This window comes from Doryrhamphus excisus, linkage group LG15 (genome assembly GCF_037039965.1).
Source record: "Doryrhamphus excisus strain RoL-2023G ecotype Guam linkage group LG15, RoL_Dexc_Guam_v1.1, whole genome shotgun sequence".
Classification (NCBI taxonomy): Eukaryota; Metazoa; Chordata; class Actinopteri; order Syngnathiformes; family Syngnathidae; genus Doryrhamphus; species Doryrhamphus excisus.
The window spans coordinates 1,898,105-1,919,290 of NC_136371.1; the positions used below are offsets into that span (position 1 = coordinate 1,898,105).

Sequence of the window (21,186 nt, forward strand, 5' to 3'; positions counted from 1 at the left end):
AAAATGACTAGCATGCTAATCTAAGCTAACCCCGCTAGCTCCCACCGGTGTTTATCGACATGTTTTGTCAAAATAACATGAGTCCTATAATGAGCCATATAATGAAATTCACTTGTCTTAAATAGTCAAGCACTTTTTTTTAAACTGTGTAAATAACACAGTTAGACAGCCCGAGTCGCGCTCGTAACAACGCTAGCATGCTAATCTAAGCTAACCCCGCTAGCTTCCGCCGGTGTTTATCGCCATGTTTAGTCAAAATAACACGAGTCTCATATAAAAAGCTAACCTTAAGCCATGTAATGAAATACACTTGTCTCAAATGGTCAAGCACGTTTGTTTATTGCTAACAAACTGGCTAACTTTTCCAATGGGATGTCAGCCTCGGCACACATTGCTACTAAATCTTTAACAAACTAATGTCTGCATTGTGATTAAGGAGGATGTAGTCACCCAACTACATATGGAATATATATTTTATGACTCTTATTTTCTCTTTTTAGACAGCCCGAGTCGCGCTCGTAACAACGCTAGCATGCTAATCTAACCTAACTCCGCTAGCTTCCGCCGGTGTTTATCACCATGTTTAGTCAAAATAACACAAGTCTTGTATAAAAAGCTAACCTTAAGCCATGTAATGAAATACACTTGTCTCAAATGGTCACGCACGTTTATTTATTGCTAACAAACTGGCTAACTTTTTCCAATGGGATGTCATCCTCGGCACACATTGCTACTAAATCTTTAACAAACTAATGTCTGCATTGTGATTAAGGAGGATGTAGTCACCCAACTACATATGGAATATATATTTTATGACTCTTATTTACACAGTTAGACAGCCCGAGTCGCGCTCGCAACAACACTAGCATGCTAATCTAAGCTAACCCCGCTAGCTTCCGCCGGTGTTTATCGCCGTGTTTAGTCAAAATAACACGAGTCTTGTATAAAAAGCTAACCATATAATGAAATACACTTGTCTCAAATGTTCACGCACGTTTATTTATTGCTAACAAACTTTTCCAATGACTCTTATTTACACAGTTAGACAGCCCGAGTCGCGCTCTTAACAACACTAGCATGCTAATCTAAGCTAACCCTGCTAGCTTCCGCCGGTGTTTATCGCCATTTCAACCTGTTTAGTTCGACAGGAGTAAAGTATGTAGTGTTTATAGTGAGAGTGGTCCGCCGATTAAATACTTCCCCTACACAAACGTTCCTTCTCACGATGACAGCATTTCATTCATCGTATGTAGCAACTCGGCTTGTTTACGTATATATATCATTTTATAAGTCAGTATAAGTCATTTTTTTATCATTGGAAGACTCTATACTGGTATATAAATATATGGCCCAAACATATACTGTATTTAAATACATTTGGTTTCCTGCACGTGGAACTCTAATTGTAAAACGTTCAACGTGTCAACGTTCTTGGCGGCCCTGGACTGGTCGCCAGCCAATCGCAGTTATGGGAAATATTGACGTGTGTAAGTATCTTGTTTTGCCACAAAGCTTTCATGGATGAATTGGGAAATTTAAAAAATATTCATTCATTCAAAAACAATGAATTGAATACCAACATAGTTGTTGATGAATTGGATAATGGATTGATGGAGTAGACCGCTACATCAATGGAGGAAAAACTGTAAGTCAGTGTTCACATGATCACGTTTAGGACCATCCCCAGTCTGATGGGATTGACGTGAGGGTCCGAGCCGTATTTTCTCTGACCTGCTTGATGAGTTCATGTGCTAGTTTGGAAAACCATACAGTCCATAATGAGGCCGCACTGCTTTCTCCAAACAGTCTTCCTTTGTGCTCCCCTGCACTTTATTTTCATTTGCCTGGAAAATGGTTGTTACCGAGCGGCTTTTATTCACCCCCACCATCCTTAAAGCCTCTCCCACTAGGTGTTTAGGGAGCACTTTACAGGCTCCCTTGCTTCTAAACTTCATCGGCTCCATCCAAAACATCAGTGTGCCTTGGACAAGCATCTCCATATTGTCTTGGATTTCCATATCGTAGATAGCTCCTCCATGTTTGAGAGGATGTTACACAACGTGAGAACGAATGTGGAGAACCTGTCCTTGACCGCCGAGAGATGGGTCTCGGTCCAACTGCCAATGGTTTCTAGTCCATGCTAACAGACCGAATATTAATAGTTAAATATAAGCGTACCAAAACGTAAATACAAGTACTTGTGTCACAAACATTTTAGATTTGTCAGCTCAAAACACGATCTCTGCATATGACTTTTAGCAAAACACGCGATACTAGCTTAGCGTGATGTAGCGGTTAGCGTTCTGGACTTTGGATCCAACCCCCCATGTTCGAATCTTCGCTAGTAAACATTATCGGTATTCATCAGGAAGGGCATCCGGAAGAAAAAGATCAGCTGTGGCGATTCCGTAATCAGGAAAACCCCCCAAAAATCAAACAAATGCGGTACTAGCTTATGAGCTAATTCACTGCTTCCTGTTTCGGCGCTCTAAGCATCATGTAGTTCTTTTAGCGTAAACATAAAACTGCGCTGTGCGATCTATTTTACTTAGTGATTAATAGTCACAACTATTTTTGTTTCAATTTGTGACAACCTTTTAAAATGTACTCAGTTAAACAAAAAAAAAGTTTGTTATAATCGCATGTGTCGTCGAGTATCGTGAGTTGAGCGTCGCCGTTAGTCATTGCAGTTTCCTGAAACTCCGTCTCCTAGCAACACATCTCCGTTAACCTTTTTGACGTCTTTGTATCATTGATTAAATGTCATCTGGTAAAAATGAAACTCTCGAGGTGTGACGTCACGCTTACATTAACGGTGAGTGTTAACGCTCTTTTCTGCGCGTTCTAAAGGTATGAAAACCGCTAAAAATAGATTCATCTGTCTTTGTGAGGTTGGGCTGTTGTGCTGTGGAAAACATACCGTATACTGCACTGTGCTATGTCGTGTTTCCTAATTAGCGTCACAGAGTTATGCTGGAGCCTATCCCAGCTGACTTCAGACTGGACCGCTCCTGCTCCGGTTGTACAAGGACCAAAACGGCACATAGTAGTGCGCCACCCATCCCGTCGAAAGTCCCCAAAGCACATGTAGACCGGTTGGGCAACCCCCCCCCCACGCACCCTCCATCCCCACACGGTGCCGTGCCACATTACAGCCCATTAAAGTGTCCAACCCCTCAATTAGCATTTGTAGCCTAAGTCTGATTTACGGCTTTAATTCAAAGATGGTGTCTCACATTATGCGCCCCCAGAAACCATTCAAATGAACCATCTGCTGATGAACCGTTGCTTTTGTTCAATGCGGGCCGGGGGCTGCAGATATTGATTCTTTTGTTGTTATTGATTAACCCTTGCAGTTATTTTTGAAGTTAATTGTTGCATCATTTAGTCGGGGTTGTAACGATAGTTTTATTCATACTTGGATTTTTCTGTGGAAAAAGACACATTGTTTAAACTGTTAAATGAAACGAAGCGTCACCTTAAACCGAGGTACATACCGAACTGTGATTATAGCATATTATTAATAAATGTGTTCAACTTAATCATACGTCATATCAAGCTGCAATCCATGCTACCTTTCTGTCTTAGTTTGATCACGTTATGGTTAAATGGAATATGACAGCCACATTTCAAGATTTGAGTGTGTGTGTGTTGTTGTGTTTCGCATGACTTCTCTCGTGTCACTTCCTTTGGGAGAAGTTGTCCACAGACCCTTTTCTTCCGCGGAGGCGCTTTATTCTGCCGCCCGCTGACTTCCTCATGTATGGCTCTCAGTGACGTCCAACATTACATTGAGTTTGTCAAGCAGTCAGCGTGCATCCTTGGCCAGGAAAAAAAAAAAAAGGGGATGGCAGAGCGCGTGACAATAGGCCTTTTTATCTCTCCGCATTCATCCTCTCTGGCTTGTGTTCGCTTCGGGGGAACCATGTGACTGTCTCTCATTCAGGTCAAGCCGGGCCTGTTCAGCTGCAGACCCTCTTAGAAGGCAAGGGAGTCCCTGGCTGTCCCATTCATCCCATAAGCATGTCGCTATGCATTAGCGTCTTAACAATCCCTCATTCACTCCTTTCAAGTTATTGCAGGGCTGCTGTGTTGCATACTTGCTTGGCAAGGCTTTACGTTTGTGATCAGTACATTTACACAACTTAATAAGGTGGTGCTTTTTTATCGGTATTACTGTGCTATGACCTTGCAACCTTGCATACATCATATGTTATCATTGCAGTCATCTTCAGCACACTAAATAAGACAACCATAACCTGTCATTTAACAGTATGGTAAGGACTCATTGCAAGTCCTCGTAAGCAAGAGGAAGCCATTCACAGATGTAGAATATATGAACGAATCGCTCGTAAAAACATTAGAGCAGCCATCACCAAATGACGGATCTCGGACCGGACCCAGTGATGGTCCTTTACCAACCTGTGACCAATTCTTTACTCCTGTTTTTACGGTTAAAAACCAAGCCAATGAAATTGTATGTTTACTTCGCTCATAAAAACATTAGAGCAGCCATCACCAAATGACTGATCTCGGACCGGACCCAGTGATGGCCCCTTACAGATCCGTGACCAATTCTTTACTCCTGTTTTTACGGTTAAAAACCAAGCCAATGAATGGTTGTATGTTTACTTGCCAGGAACCAACCATCCATCCATTTCCGATGCCGCTACTCTTCGAATAGAACCATGGCTTGCTCAAAAAGTTGATGGAGAAAACCAAACATTTAAAAGACGGACCAATATATGTTCATTCTTCCCAGAATCCGATGACGAAGGGCTTTGTCTTATATGCTCTGAAACTGTAATCCAAGAGTCATAATTCATTTATTTACAGCACAGCATCTTGCAAATGGAGATAAACAACATCTTTCTCTGATGGGAGTAGTCCATCCATCCATTTTTCTATACCGCTTATCCTCAGGACGGTATTTGATATAGACAAACAACCATTCACACTCACATTCATAAAAATCCTTGCACTGATTGGTCGGATTGTAGAACATTATTTTCTGTCTGTATACGACTCGTTCAGAGGTTTTCACCGGGTACTCCGGTTTCATCCCGAATTCAATCCCACCCTCGGCCATCTCTGTGTGGAGTTTGCATGTTCTCCCCGTTTGTGGGTTTTCTCCGGGTACTCCGGTTTCCTCCCACATTCCAAAAACATGCTAGGTTAATTGACTACTCCGAATTGTCTATAGGTTATAGGAGTGTGAATGGTTGTTTTGGCCACCAGTCCAGGGTGGACCCCGCCTCTCGCCTGAAGATAGCTGGGATAGACTCCAGCATACTGTACCCCCATGCGACCCTAGTGAGGATAAGCGACATGGATGGACGGTTGGATGGACGGACCATGCTATAAAGTAGGCTAACAAGCCCAATAGTTGACCAGATGTGTGGTTAGCTTAATTTCAGGAGGTTTCATGAAAATATGACATTTACCAGTTAGGAATTATCGACACTTTGGGCAGATCCAGGGGCTCAAAAGTATTTGGACATCATACAGTATGTGTCTGTTCACAGACACAGGTAACCGGACAGCCAGGATGAATCATTTTCAGTAAATCTCCATCCAGTATTTTCCATAAAAGCTGGAAAGTTACATTTCTATAGTATTATCCCACAGTACTTATTTCTATAGTAAAACTGTGTTGGTCGTTAGAGGATAGTACTAACATCTGGCAATTCTGTAGTCGTTAAGCGTTGTTTGACCCAGGCATACTGGTCAGGTCACTGGTCTTGTTAGGCTTTCAATATTTTGACCTAGCCACATGGGCTAAATCTGCGTGGACATTGTTGAAACCCACTCATTGAATCTGGGACGCTTTCTCTACTGGCCAGACTGCGTTGACTGTTTTGGTGCGGTCTGAATGACAATGGCATGAAACAAGCGACATGATCATGTGATGTGCCCGAGGGTGTCTGATTTAGACTATGGGAAGTCTGCTTTGGTGTAATGTCAATGTAATGTCAGGTCATGACTCATGTCTGCTTAATTAGGGCCAATTGGACCAAAGTAGGGGCGGCACGGCGGTCGAGTGGACCTCACAGTTAGGAGACCAGGGTTCAATTCCACCCTCGGCCATCTCTGTGTGGCATTTGCATGTTCTCCCCGTGCATGCGTGGGTTTTCTCCGGGTACTCCGGTTTCCTCCCACATTCCAAAAACATGCTAGGTTAATTGGCGAGTTGGTGTCCAAATGACAGCATCCACGGTTCTCCATTTGGGAGAACCAAACTCACGTCTTCCTTTATAGTTGGAAGCACACAATTGTCCAACATTTGTGTTCATCAAGTGCAGGGGTGTCCAAAGTGTAGCTTGGGGGCCATTAATATACCCTGAGACTCGTTTCTTATTGGCCTGCTGCATGTTGTAGAAATAAAATTAAACTAAAAATACAGCAAAAAGGCACAATGTAAACAGAAATCGTGGGGGGGGGGTTCTCACAATTAATTGGTTCCAAACCAATTAATTAAAAATAAAAAAGTACAGGATTCTTTTTTTTATATATATGGAATATTTTAGTAGTTAAAGCATAGAAAAACTTTATTAGAGCTCTGTAGACATGAACTAACACCCCTATAGTCACCTTTACACTTACATTGCCCAATATAATCGCCATAAAAAGAGTAAATAAGCCATTAAAGACATACATGTTGCTATTAATGTGCTCCCAAGGGGAACGGAGTGCAGGCGGACAGGAAGTGATGTGTTTTTTTTTTTTATTAGGAATGATTGTGCTGGTTATGGGCTGCACGGCGGTCGAGTGGTTAGCACGCAGTCCTCACAGCTAGGAGACCCGAGTTCAATCCCACCCTCGGCCATTTCTGTGTGGAGTTTTGCAGTTTTGCATGTTTTTCTCCAAGTACTCCGGTTTCCTCCCACATTCCAAAAACATGCTAGGTTAATTGGCCACTCCAAATTGTCCATAGGTATGAATGTGAGTGTGAATGGTTGTTTGTCCAGTCCAGGGTGTACCTCGCCTCTCGCCCGAAGACAGCTGGGATAGGCTCCAGCACCCCCTCGACCCTGGTGAGGAAAAAGCGGTAGAAAACGAATGAATGAATGAACCAAAGTACTTCATACGGTTATGTTGTCTGGTGAAAACGGTGCTTTCTTCTTGTTGCGGTGGCGGTAGACACGGTTCAGCCTGTCATGTGATGCGGCGTTATTAATGACCAAGCCTCCACTAGCTTAAGAAGAAACCATAATATAAAAATGATGAGCCTTTAGAACAGTTAGCCGCCTATTTGGAAACTATTTGGAGCATTTGAACAAAGCAGCAGGTCAGTTAGCAACCTTTCTTTAACGTTGACTTTCTGCACGGATCGACATCGATCAAAAAGTGATCAAGAGAGACAATCCTCTTAGCACAGAGCTACACCCCCCCCTTCACTCATTCTGTGCTGTACTGCTCGTCTGGTATCTTTTCTCCATTCCCTCTCTAATGTTCCTTTGTGCTCTGCAATGGAGGGGTCTCAGCCAAGCGACACAACCCCCTTCTGCTCTTGGTTGGCCCGAACCAGCAGTTGCAGGGTTAATGTTTAGCAGCACAGGCAGAGGCAGGAGTCGCAAGGGGCCGAGCCAAGGAGGTGGGGGGCTGGTCCACAGCTGTTGTAGTAGGCAGGGTCTGCTGGACGAGGAAGCTTCCCTCGCTTGTCCGGGAACAATGGGAGACATGGCAGTCTCTGCAGACGCATGCACGCCGCTCGTGCCCAAGGACGACGCCGTCCTAGCCGCGGCGTAGATAAAAAAAAAAAACGGCTTCCTTGCTGCAGCTATTGAGGGGGACGGACTGAGGGAGGGGGGGGGAGAAAAAATAATTGAATCACAGAAATGTAAGGCTGTATCCAGCACTCTCTCTCTTTTGGTGCCTTATAATACCATGCTGCTGGGAGGAGACCCCTGCTGACTAGATGACAGAGAACAAACCAGCGCCAAGGTGAGATGCACATTTGGAGCCGCATGACCACGTTTTACGAATGTCTTCACTTTGAAATACAATCAAAGAAACGTCTGAACAGAGCTGAGTTGCTTTGATGGCTGCACGCTTGTAGCTTTTCGGCGCTGTAGCAGCAACCATGTTGTGTTTTTGGCCTGGACTGGTTTTGGTTGGAGTATATGTGAACAAAGCATTGGAAATCTGACAGGCAGCGGAGGCGTCTCCTTTGAAGAGTGTATATATGTGTGTATATGTGTGTGTGTGTGTGTGTAAACAAAAACAAAAGGTATCACCAGAGATGGCGTGATACCTGGCGGTGTCTGTGATGCTCTTCCCCCCACCGTGAGTATGATGGAGATAGTCTGAGATGTAAGATTCCCATTCCCAGTCGTACATGGCCAACATCCAACCTTTTCAGACCCTTTTGGGAAAAGGAGCTCCCTTCCTCCCCACCCCCCCTCTTCACTACCCCAAATATTGCTTGTGTACGATTCGTCTCGGTTCATGCAGCCAAACATCAGACAGGAAGCACTGCAGAGGGACCCCCAGCAGCCTGATTCTGTCCCCCCCCCCCCCATATTTCCACAGCTCTTTGATGTTCATGGTAAACTTCAGCACGCAGACAATGGTTGGGGAAGTAAAGCGACTGACTTTGGCCTACATTTTTATTTTTTTTCCTAATTTAGTTTGGAGGTTCATATTTGTGTTGCATTGTTGACATACACTTAGAAGATGCGTTCACTGAAACCATGGCATTTGACTTCCAGTATCTTAACCCCCTCGCCAGCCTGCACCAAATCCCCAAGTGCGACCGACATGATTTAAGAAGCTTTTGTGTATTTCTTCCCACTTTTTATTTTTTTTTTCCCTCGGGCTTGCCCTCATTCCGTGAAACTCAGCTGCTCATCCCAGTCTGCCAACTCTTCCTCAATATTTCATTTTGATTCATAATCAGTGTTGCAGTCAATGAGGTCTCTCTTTTGGTTTTTGGAGTGGGGGGGTCGGCGCCTTTGTGATGGAGTCCCCCCCTTGACACGGATCATAAATCGGCGTCTTCTTTTTGGTAGCGAGAAACCAGCCCAGATACGTATATCCGCTCGTGCAATATAAAGACTCAGACCGGGAGGGCAGATGCTTCACACCTCTAATCCCATTTCAGTTTGGACATGATCTCCAAGGATCAAGCACCGCTTCCAAGCAGACAGCTATTGGAAAAGGAGGAGTTAAGGCGCTAGCTTGCTGCCCAAACAAATCAGGGCTGATGAGACTGAAATGCAGCAGCAGACGCCATGTCCCATTTAAGGACTACGTATAACAGGGCGATGAACATCTCGCATACGTGGAAAAATGTCACATTCAACCCTAAAAAAAGGAGATCTTATCTTATTGAATTACTTACTGAATTATTCATTTGAGGAGAGGAAGTGTCCTTCTCACTGGTGGAGCACGGCCTACCAAGGTCAAGCTCGGAGTGACCTATAACGTAATAACGGAGATGTCGTTATGTCACATGCCTGAAATAACAATGGTTTTTTATTTTCCTTCTCAGTTCCTTGGTTTTGTCTTTGGAGAATCGAGGTGCCTGACGGGAGCGTGAATCCTCATCACAGGTCAAAACGAGAGGTGAAACCACAGGTTAGTACGTCTGTTGAAGAAATGTCCTGATTGAAACGGTCACATGACATGACCGAAGGGCATTTTTTTTATCCATTGATTGGTTATTGATTGAATTGGGAGAAGCCAGTCCATGTTAGAATGTAATAGTGATTCACGGCGGTCCAGTGGTTAGCACGCAGACCTCACAGCTAGGAGACCAGGGTTCGATTCCACCCTCGGCCATCTCTGTGTGGAGTTTGCATGTTCTCCCCGTGCATGCGGGTACTCCGGTTTCCTCCCACATTCCAAAAACATTCCAAAAACATGCTCGGTTAATTGATTTGGCCACTCCAAATTGTCCATAGGTATTAATGTGAGTGTGAATGGTTGTTTGTCTATATGTGTCCTGTGATTGGCTGGCCACCAGTCCAGGGTGTACCCCGCCTCTCGCCCAAAGACAGCTGGGATAGGCTCCAGCACCCCGGCGACCCTCGTGAGGATAAGCGGTAGAAAATGAATGTATTTGAATGTCCATAATACTGAAGTTTTTTCCCAAAAAAAAATGAGCCAGAGATGACAACACGTGACTTGTCATCCGGTGCTCATCATCAGAGAATTAAAAAAAAAACAAAAAAACTCTGGTTCTGTGTCAGTGACACACACACCCACGAAAAGTTAAACCGCCCTTTGTGGTCTGTTGCTGCCGGCTAACTGGTTTTTAAAGGACTCTCCGCTGATGCTTTTACGGTACACGTCTTCCTCTGGTGTCGAGTTGCACTTTGTTTGTCTGAAGATGAATGCACATCAGCGTCCCGGCCGCTCGCGTTCTTCATGTTCAGGTATCCATTAGAGTCATTTTAGGGCCAACAAAGGCAACACATGCTGACTTGGCTGAGAGGCAAACACATGATCTGATCCGCTTTGTTTAAGCGATTTGCAAGGTGAAGCTGCGAACGTGATGCCTCGTCGCTCTTTGTTTACTTTTGGCCACATCTGATTTGGTCTTTTTTTTTTTACCAGAAATGGTTTCAGAAATTGTTTATTGCCAGATAATCACACATAATTGTGAGTCCAGCCAAAATGGCATCTTATTGGAGGGCAGTGGGGTGTTCGGGGACTTCTGGGGGGCTGGGGCACTCGGTGGGTGCGCTCAGGGGCTAGGGGGGGGTCGGGGTCAGGTGGGTTGGTGGTGTGCTTCACCAATGTCCTGGGGTTTTGCTGGGGTGTCCGATGTTCCCACTCTTCTTTTGTTGTTTTGTCTTATGTATGATTCTGTGATTATATGTGTGGAAAAAATCGTGGAGAAGGGGTAGGATTTAATAAGCTTTGCTTCTTCCTGCTCCTTTTCAGACATGAGGTGTTGTATGTGTGTATATATATATATATGTGTGTATGTATATGTGTGTATATATATATATATAAATAGATATTGTAAGTGTATATGTGAGAAAGAATAATGTAACATAGTATGCATGTCTGAAATAAATTAAGAAAACAATACTAGGAATTTGTTTTGGTGAAGTAGGTGCAGACACATCTATTAAAAAATGAAAATACAACATATACAGAATAAACAGTATAAATATATTTACACGGTCTTTTTTTGTTTGTTATTCCGGAAGTGCAGTCTGATTGTTTTTCTTAAGAGTCCAAAGTAAGTCGCCATGGTCGCCAATCATCAATCATCGCAGCATAGTAGAGGGTTCTCTGCGGCACCGATGGTCCTGTCACACCAGTCCAGTTCTACCGTACCTTCCTTCAGCACAATTAACCACCCGTCCGCCATAACCGGTCCTTCTTTTAGGTTTCCTGGCCGTGTTTGTTGGGATTGCACTCAATGCAAAATTGACCCTCTGGTTAGCAGTCAGGTTGGTCGGTGGGGGTTATGCAGCCCGTATTCAATAATCTTCCTGGAAAGACCCTTCAAACATCTCTGGTTACACGGTGAAAGAGTTTGAACCCTTCGTGAAGCCGGTCTTGGACTCGTGCATGCGTCTACTGTATGGCTGCTATACGTCTACAGAGGCTCTTTATCTACGCTTTTATTGAATGTTATTGAAATGGAATTAATAATGCATTTGTTGGTTGGGAATGATTACAGACAGATTTGGTACTGTTCGCCGTTTATGGCAGTCAAGGGATAATCATGTACAATGTAAGCATACACACTACCTTCTCTGTGTGTTTAAGTATACAGTAGAACAATTATCCTCTCCACAGGAGTTGAACTCCAGCATGTAACGCCTCGCTACTTGTTAACGAGGCAATAAAATAGTTATTCACGACAAAGAAGCCAGACTCTACAGCTGGTGACAACATCAGCTTTTGGGGTTCCTAATCATAACTGAGACGTGTTGATTTGAGTGTGTCAGGCTTACTTTAGCATGGCATTGTGTTGTTGTGGGTAGATCGAGACCCCATTTTTTAGAGTTGATATGAATACGCAGGGACTGGTGAGATCGGGAAGACCTGCTGTATGTTATGAGGGGCGGATTTACGTACTCAAAGCGAGGGCGGGTTGTAATGTTTGCAGCATATTCTGATGTTGGGGGTTCTCTCTGCAGCTATATTTCTATGAAAATTGTGAGGAAAAAAGGGTATTTTATCTCAATTTTCAATATTCTTAAAGGGGACCTACTATGCTTTTTCAACTTTTCTGACCTATAAATGTAGTTAGAATGTTGTATTCTTGTGATAAACGATGCCAAACTTTCAGATAATGAGGTTTAGGCATTTGGAATGAAATGAAAGAAAGAAAGTTGGGATAGCTCAAAACGCTCTGTTTCAGAAGGCGTGGTAAAACCAAGCCTTTGTGATGTCACAGAGGGACAGACTTCCTTGTATGGTTTATAGTTAGCAAGCACTCTGGGCTTGTATGGCATTGTGAGACTCCATTTTTAGAGTTTATATGAATACGTAGTGACTAGTGAGATCGGGAAGACCTGGGTTCGATTCTCGGCTTGTGTGGAGTTTGGATGTTTTCTCCGGGTACTCCGGTTTCCTCCCACATTCCAAAAACATGCTATGTTAATTGGCAACTCCAAATTGTCCATGGCCGTCGAGTGGTTAGCACGCAGTCCTCACAGCTAGGAGACCCGAGTTCAATCCCATCCTCATCCTCGGCCATCTCTGTGTGGAGTTTGCATGTTCTCCCTGTGCATGTGTGGGTTTTCTCCGGGTACTCCGGTTTCCTCCCACATTCCAAAAACATGAATGTGAGTGTGAATGGTTGTTTGTCTATATGTGCCCTGTGATTGGTTGGCCACCAGTCCAGGGTGTACCCCGCGTCTCGCCTGAAGACAGCTGGCATAGGCTCCAGCATACCCACAACCCATAGAAGATGGATGGATGAATACATTTGCAGGGATGGGAATGTCAAATTGAACTTGGGGAAAAATATTGTTGGAAACATCAACGCTAGTCCTCGCAGCTTTGATGCAAAATGAAGTGCATTCTTTTTGATTTCACTGTGAATAAAACCCTCAAGAGTGGGTCTTAACAGACTTAAGAGGAAAAGACCAGAGAGATTACAGCTAGAAGATTGGACTACACAGCGACGGAATACGGTCATGTGGTCTGATGAGTCCAGATTGACCTAGCTTGTTTTATTTGCTCAAGTTTAGGTTTTACAAATGTTTTGGAAATGAAGTCAGATAATGACCGGAACATACTCAATGGATCGTGTTTTTCCATCAATGCATTTTTTCTTCCCTAATGGCTTGGATAAATTGCAAAGTGACAATGCCAGGATTTATGGGGCTCCATGGTGAAAGAGTGGTTGAGGGAAAATGACTCAGCGTTATAATTTATATAAGAACTTAACCCAAAATGACTACAATTCTGATCATAAATTCACTTTATTAAGTCATGTCCTCAAGGGAAAATTTGAATTATCTCACAACAGGCACAATAATAACATAGTAACAATGAGAATAATAATCATAATAATAACATGGGCTCAGAATCCCTGATGTCACTTCCTGTCTGCATGTCTGGAAGACATTTATTGTAACACACACAATCATATTTATGTCTTAAATGGCTTATTTTCTCTGATTATATATTTACTATTTTATAATATGAGTGAAAGGGGCCGCACGGTGTGCGAGTGGTTAGCGCTGGCCCACACAGCCAAGACCTGGGTTCGATTCTCCGCTTGTGCATGGCTTTTCTCCGGGTATTCCGATTCTAAATTGTCCATAGGTATGAATGTGAGTGTGAATAGTTATTTGTCTATATGTGCTCTGTGATTGGCCGGCTGGCGACCCCCCCGCCTCTTGCCCGAAATCAGCTGTGATAGACTCCAGCATAACCTGCACGACGCTAATGAGAAAAAGCTGCATCCAAAATGGATGTTTAAAGTTGACTATAGGGGTGTTATGTCATTTCTACAGGGCTCTAATATTAAAAACATCTTTTCCATGGTCTAGTTACAATGATATGTCATTTCAAAACATTCAGTGAGATATTTTTCCAACAAAAAAATGAAAATAATAATCATAATAATAACACGGGCTCAGAATCCCTGATGTCACTTCCTGTCTGCATGTCTGGAAGACATTTATTGTAACACACACAATCATATTTATGTCTTAAATGGCTTATTTTCTCTGATTATATATTTACTATTTCATAATATGGTGGTGGAGTGGTTAGCGCTGTCCAAACAGCCAAAATGGATGTGTTTAAAGTTGACTATAGGGGTGTTATTTCATTTCTACAGGGCTCTAATATTAAAAACATATTTTCTATGGTCTAGTTACATCGATATGTCATTTCAAAACATTCAGTGAGATATTTTTCCAACTAAAAAAAATGAAAATAATTTGATTGCTTTGTCATATTCCCCACGGTTATTTGCGGATATTTAGCCAAACACCCATCCCCAATATTGACATTCCATTTTCTTCCAAAAAGAGCAAATATAGACACTGTATGACTTCCTTCTGGCGGTCTTTTATTTAGACCAGTTGGTTTGTGTGTCAGCTGTCCAAGTCAGGTTTAACCCGACTAGAAACTGTGCCACTCCCTGATTGGCCCCCGGCCCCCGGCCCCCGCCCGCGGTATCAAGACTCTCCTCATCCGCTCTAATGACTCCTCGAGGTGTGACGTTGGATCTGTGTACACACGGACTCACCTACTTCCTGCGGCCTGTCTTATGCCAGCCTGCTGGTTGGGACGCCCTGCAGACATGGAGGCTCAGAAAAGAGTTTGAATCTGCTAAAAGAGAGGAAGACGAGGCTTATCAATGCAATCCAGTGAGCGTGTCACACACTGCGGGACTATTTAAGGCGGTCATGTGGAGGCCATTTAAAAAAAAAAAAAGCGCCAGACTTTGCTTGCGTGTAGACACCCAAAAAGCGATTGAGTGATGCTGGTGTCAGTTAGTTGATGACGCTGATAACAATGTCACGCCGTCTGATGTGAAACAGGCCACGCTCAGCCTTTTTGTTGACCTTCTTACAGAACAAAGGACTGAGTGTTAGCTTTCAATTGACATTTTTATTTTTGTATACTGTATTTAATTGAACATATAATTCCCATATGTGTGTTCCAGATGAGAACGATGTCTGATGAGACGCAGCAGAGAATGTGTGATGAGGACTTTGGCTCCGACGAGGAGGGGGAGGAGGCCGACGTGGAGTCGTACCTGGAGGACAACAGCAGCGAGCTCATGGACCGGCTGAAAGAGCTGGAGGTGAAGAAAAGGCGCAGTCCAATAAGTTATTTGAACATTTCCTGCTATGAAGTTCCTGCTATGGTCGGGATTCTAAGCAGCGGGCTCAAGGTTCCATGTTTTCGACATGTAATCGATAGTGGATTTAAACGAACACATATTTCAGAGGATACATTTTTCACAATTACAAGTTAAACCGAATAAAGATTTTCATACGTTTTTGTTCGGCCTGAATAAAGGAACCGCCCATCATGGCTGTCGCTCACAGCTGTATGTCATGAGGGACGTATTTACATACTCAAAGCGGGAAGGGAAGCGGACGGGATGTAATGCTTGCAGCATATTCTGATGTTGGGGCCCTCTCGGCTATATTTCTATGAAAATTGTGAGAAAAAGTAACAGGAAGGGTATTTTATTTCAATTTTCAATATTGTTAAAAAGGACCTATTATGCTTTTTCCACTTTTCTGACCTATAAATGTATTTAGAATGTTGTATTAAATGATACCAAAGTTTAAAATAATGAGGTTTAGGAATTTGGAAGTGAGCCCTGGAAAAAGTTTTGGGATGGCTCAAAACGCTCTGTTTCAGAAGGCGTGGTAAAACCGAGCCTTTGTGATGTCACAGAGGGACGGACTTCCTTATATGGTTTATAGTTAGCAAGCACTCTGGGCGTGTAGACAATCACAGCAGAGTGGGCATGCTGGGAGGCGGAATAAATTTAAGGAAGCACAAATCCAAGGAAGTACAACTGGAATAGGTGCAGATTCTCCAAAAGGTAAAAAGCTATTGTGTGTAGCTGCTCTATAGGAGTCCACAACTTGATACAAAGGCGGAATAAATTAGGGAAGCACAAATCCAAGGAAGTACAACTGGAATAGGTGCAGATTCTCCAAAATCTAAAAAGTTATTGTGTGTAGCTGCTCTATAGGAGTCCACAACTCAATACAAAGGCTGAATAAATGAAGGAAGCACAAATCCAAGGAAATACGGCTGGAATAGGTGCAGATTCTACAAAATCTAAAAAGCTATTGTGTGTAGCTGCTCTATAGGAGTCCACAACTCAATACAAAGGCTTGAAAAATGAGCACAATGGGTCCACTTTAAGATCTTGCGTGTTTTTTTTTGCATATGACATCATATTTTAATTTTAAATTGTACACAATCACGTCTGATAGATGATGATTATTCAAAGTTGGATGATTTCTCTCCCACACAGGCGGAAAATTCAGCCCTGATGCTGGCCAATGAGAGTCAGAGAGAAGCTTACGAGAGATGCTTGGATGAGGTGAGTTCCTGACAAAGAAATGTAACAGTCAATCAGCAAAAGTACAAAAATTATGTTTTTGTTTTCAGGTGGCAAACCACGTGGTTCAAGCTCTGCTAAATCAGAAGGTAATAAACAGTACAGTAACATTAGCATTAGCATCAAAGTGTGTGACGGTTCTGTGTGTTTTTATTTTAATGAACAGGATCTGAGGGAAGAGTGCATCAAGTTGAAGATGTTGGTGTTTGACCTGGAGCGACAGAACCGAGCACTTTGTGAACTTTTTCAACAGAAGCTGCCCAATCATTCCACGGCTCACTACCAGGTGACTCTTCTAATCGCCGCCATAAACCATCTTGTAAAATAATGCATAAGGCTAAAAATATCCAATTAGCTAAAAATGTCATCCAATACTTCTCTACAAGAGAGGAGAAATATGATCTCAGGGAAGAAGTACATTTGAAACACTTCTATGCTAGGACTACGTTATGCTAGCCATAGCATTTCAGTATGTGGAATCAAACTATGGAATGGATTGAGTAAGGAAATCAAACAATGCACAACGATGAGCCAATTCAAGAAACAATACAAGCAGTTGATGTTTGCTAAATACAAGGATGAAGAGTCTTGAACCAGTCATGATGTGCTATATATATCACTATATTGACACTTACTATGGTACCCATTATGGCATTGGATGCTCATATCACCGAGTACTTTGGTACGTGACAAAAATGGGAAAAAAAAATTTTTTTATAAAAAAAAACAAAAAACTTTTATGTCATTGTATGGTCATATTACCATGTACTTTGGTACGTGACGAAAATGAAAAAAAATGTTTTTTTTAAATTTTTTTTTTAACTTTTATGTCATTGTATGGTCATATTACCATGTACTTTGGTACGTGACAAAAATGAAAAAAAATGTTTTTTTTAATTTTTTTTTTTTAACTTTTATGTGATTGTATGGTCATATTACCTTGTACTTGGTACGTGACAAAAAAAAAAAGTTTTTTTACTTTTGTCATTGTATGGTCATATCACGTTGTGCTTTGGTACGTGACAAAAATGAAATTTTTTTTTAATAAAAAAATTAACTTTTATGTCATTGGATGGTCATATCACCTTGTACTTCGGTATGTGACAAAAATGAAAAAAATTTTTTATAAATTTATAAATTTATATACTTGGTACGTGACAAAAAAAAAAGTTTTTTTACTTTTATGTCATTGTATGGTCATATCACGTTGTGCTTTGGTACGTGACAAAAATGAAATTTTTTTTAAATAAAAAAATTAACTTTTATGTCATTGTATGGTTATATCACCTCATACTTCGGTACGTGACAAAAAAAACTTAAAACTATATTAGGAAAGCAGGAAGTGAACAAATGTAACAGTTACTGATTGTAAAAGTACCAGATGGAGGGGTAGGATTTAATAAGCTTTGCTTCTTCCTACTCCTTTTGGACATGTGGAACTGGGAACTGATTATGGGATGCATTCAATTGTAATCTGATGCATGTTGAAATGAAATAAAACCATTACCATTACCATTACCATTACTATCATCTCCTTTTCTGCGGTGGTTGTTTAAGTTGTGTATACAATCGTTTGTAGCGTATATACAATGCCTGCCTCATGAGTCTGTGGTTGCAGGTCCAAGCGGGACCCCTCCCAGACTACAATGCACAGCTGCACAATGACCCTGCCAAGCATTTGGAGGCTGCTCAGACTGAAGCACAAGCCAAGGTGATGATTGATTGGCAGACCGAAACGTGACGACATAACAACCGGAAGTCTGACATTTGCTCCAGTATTGTTTCTAAAAATAGCCCGTGTCGCTAATCTTTCCCGTATGCGTGCAGTTAAAGGAGCGTTATCGATGCTGATAGAATTCTCCTTCTGTTCAAAGGGAAACGGCTACCCCACTCAACACTCCTCCCCGGGCCCCCGGGGCCCCGCCGCCTCCTCCATGGAGGCGCTTTCTCCGTTCTTTAAAAAGAAAGCACACATCCTCGAGGTCCTGCGTAAGATGGAGGAGACGGACCCTCTCAAGTTCCACCCGGCCACTTCGAGCTTGTCTTTCTGCGACTACAGCCAGGTGCTCATGTCCACGGAGGCCGTTCTCGCCTCAACGGACCCGCTGCAGTCCAAATCCCACCGCACGCACTGCCACTGCTCCCAGTCTGACGCCGACGCACTCCAACATGTCAACGGCGACGCGGCGGCGAAGTGCGAGGGCGGCAACGGCTGCTGTTTACACTGCAAAAGGAGCCCAGACGCAACTCCGAAGCCATGCGCCCACCCCTGCGCTCCCCCGGGCGCCGCCCAGAGCCACGGTGCTCCCGGGGCCGCTATGAACGAATGTCACAGTAAGAGACGAACAGCGGAATCGATCGCCGTCGTACCGTCGAAGAACGACACCCAGCAGTCACAGGCCGTCGCCGATGGCAACCCCAATCGGGAGGAAGTGGAGCAGAAGCAGACCAGTGAAGAACTCACCGATTTCTTTCCCGTCCCACATGTGTCTAGTTCAGAAGCCGCCCCCGTCCCCGTCCCCGACCGGGAGTCAAGTGAAGTCCCTCTGTCCTCCACGGGCGGCAAGGACGCCGTCCCCGAGAAGGAAGAAGCAGATCCGGAGGCCCCCGATGTGAGAGCCGGTGCCTCGGTCAGCCCGAGCCCCTCCTGCCTCAGCGACGTAAAAGCCGCCGCCATCAACTCGCCGTCCAAACTTCTCAAGCTCTTGAAGATCCCGTCCATAGGGGAGAAGTGTCAGGGTTCGAGCCCCGCCGTCCGTCTCAGCCCCCAACTCACCCGCAGCTCCAGGATCCCGTGTCGCACCAACAACTACGAGGTGTACCACTCCCCCGTTCCCACCCGTAGAGCCACGACCACCGAGCGGTGCAGGCAGCCGCCGCCCCCGCCCACCAGGTCGGAATCTTACCCTGCCACGCACTCTGCGCCGACGTCGCCGCCGCAGTCCCAAGACGCCTCCTCCACCCCGCCTGCTAAAGTCGACGACACCTACAGCAGCTTCTCCGCACCCAAACCTGGCGCTCCCTCCAAGATGGCCGCGCCCTCATCCGTATCTTCTCCCAAAGCTTCCCAGAGTATTCCACACTACGAAAACATCGGCGATTTGTCCACGAGCTCCCGAGAGCAGGAGTCCACTCACGCTCAGGAGAAACGAACCACTCTTCCATCGCAACCAAAAACAAACGTCGGCGAAAGGAAGCTGGTGAAATCGCTTCCGGAGAGCGTCCTCACGACATTCCCTCAGCGAAAGCAGTCATCGTCGTCTTCGTTCGAGTTGACGTCAGACGATGAAGACGACGAAGACAGTCTGGTGTGGGTGAACCATCACGGCCTCCCCGACTCTTTGCCGCTCGCTAACGCTAAGCTCAGCTCCTCACAAACCCGAGAGGAGGTCGCCGTAGAGAACTGTGAGGTTGCCAAAACGCCGCCGCCACCGCCGCCAACCAGAAGAAGTGACTCATCTTCCATTCCCAAGAGGCCTGCGCCCGGCCCGACAAGGTCTCAGGCCGATTCCAGTCACCACGCCTTCAAGGACAGACTGGCTGCACTGGGAAAGCTGAGGAGCTCCGAGGACTTGCAAGCGGGGTTCAAACCTGTAGATGCTAGCAACGAGGCCGCCGAGGAGAAAAGTAAGACCTCCGAGAGGCCTGTGGAGCTCCACAAAGAGGAGCAGAGACATTCCAAGTACACCGACTCTTTGGATGGGAAACCCAGAGGTCCCGGCGGGGGCTTGAAGTACCCGGGTTCCTCTCAGCTTCAGGAGCAAGGTGTCAAATCTCCGTCGTCTGGTGTTTGTGTCGGTAAAACGGAATGTTCCAAGAGCAGAATAGGCGTAGCGTCGCCCAACGCCGACGCTCCGCAGGTATTGCGCAATAACATAAAGTGTCCCGGATCGCTGAATCTCGCCTATAATCCCAAAAGCGGCAACAGCCCCAACAAAATCCCCCCCAAGTCCCCGTCCAAACCTTGCCAGGGTCCGTCGGTCCACAGAGCAGGGAAACCTCCAGACGCCCCTCGTTACTCCTCCAAGTCGGAGGAGCGAACCAAGATCGGCGGCAAAGGGAAAAAGAATCCCATGTACGGAGATAGCCTCCCGCCGCCTCCTCCAAGACCTCCCGCATCGGAGTTGGAAAAGCCGCCGCCGCCGCAACCGCCACCGGTTCCCAGCCCGCAGTCAGCCATCGAGCAGAAAGTGATGAAGGGCATCGAGGAGAACATGCTGAAGCTCCAAGAGCAGGACCGAGGTCTCAGCCAGGGCGGCGAGGTAAAGCAGAAGGCGTCCAACGGCATCGCCAGCTGGTTCGGACGCAAGAAGAGCAAGCTGCCCGCGCTGAGTCGCAAAGCCGACGCCCCCAAAGCGAAAGACGAGAAAAGGGAGTGGAAGATCAACATCCCCTCGGTGGGCAAGGACTCTGTCAAAATGGCCAGCAGGTGTAAGGAAGGCGTGGAAGGTCTGAACATCTCCACGCTGATGGAGAAGGCGGAGGGACTGAGGAGGGCGTTGGAGGAAGAGCGGGCGTACGTGGAGAGGTCGGGGAGGGGTCACTCGTGCGAGGTGGTGATGGACCAGGCCCAGGGGCAGCTGGCCGTCATGTACAGGGGCGGACGCTCGGACAACTTCATGCAACAGCTGCTGAACAGGTGAAGACCTCGTTAGGCTGGAACC

The 21,186-nt window shown here is 44.8% G+C and overlaps 1 protein-coding gene across 2 annotated transcripts in view; it reads left to right on the top strand.

Annotated features, from left to right (window-relative positions):
• The window catches only part of nckap5l (NCK-associated protein 5-like), a 30,128-nt gene that overhangs the window by 4,367 nt on the left and 4,575 nt on the right, over positions 1 to 21,186 (top strand). The window contains exons 1-8 of one of the 2 annotated variants that reach the window (XM_078796772.1): positions 7,814 to 7,944; positions 9,494 to 9,579; positions 15,098 to 15,238; positions 16,436 to 16,504; positions 16,573 to 16,611; positions 16,689 to 16,808; positions 18,141 to 18,233; positions 18,397 to 21,161. In XM_078796772.1, coding sequence (XP_078652898.1) covers positions 15,098 to 15,238; positions 16,436 to 16,504; positions 16,573 to 16,611; positions 16,689 to 16,808; positions 18,141 to 18,233; positions 18,397 to 21,161 — 3,227 coding nt within the window. In that variant the 5' untranslated portion in view covers positions 7,814 to 7,944; positions 9,494 to 9,579. Of the gene's footprint in view, positions 1 to 7,813; positions 7,945 to 9,493; positions 9,580 to 15,097; positions 15,239 to 16,435; positions 16,505 to 16,572; positions 16,612 to 16,688; positions 16,809 to 18,140; positions 18,234 to 18,396; positions 21,162 to 21,186 lie in introns of those variants that run through there. The other variant, XM_078796771.1, reaches the window with a different exon arrangement.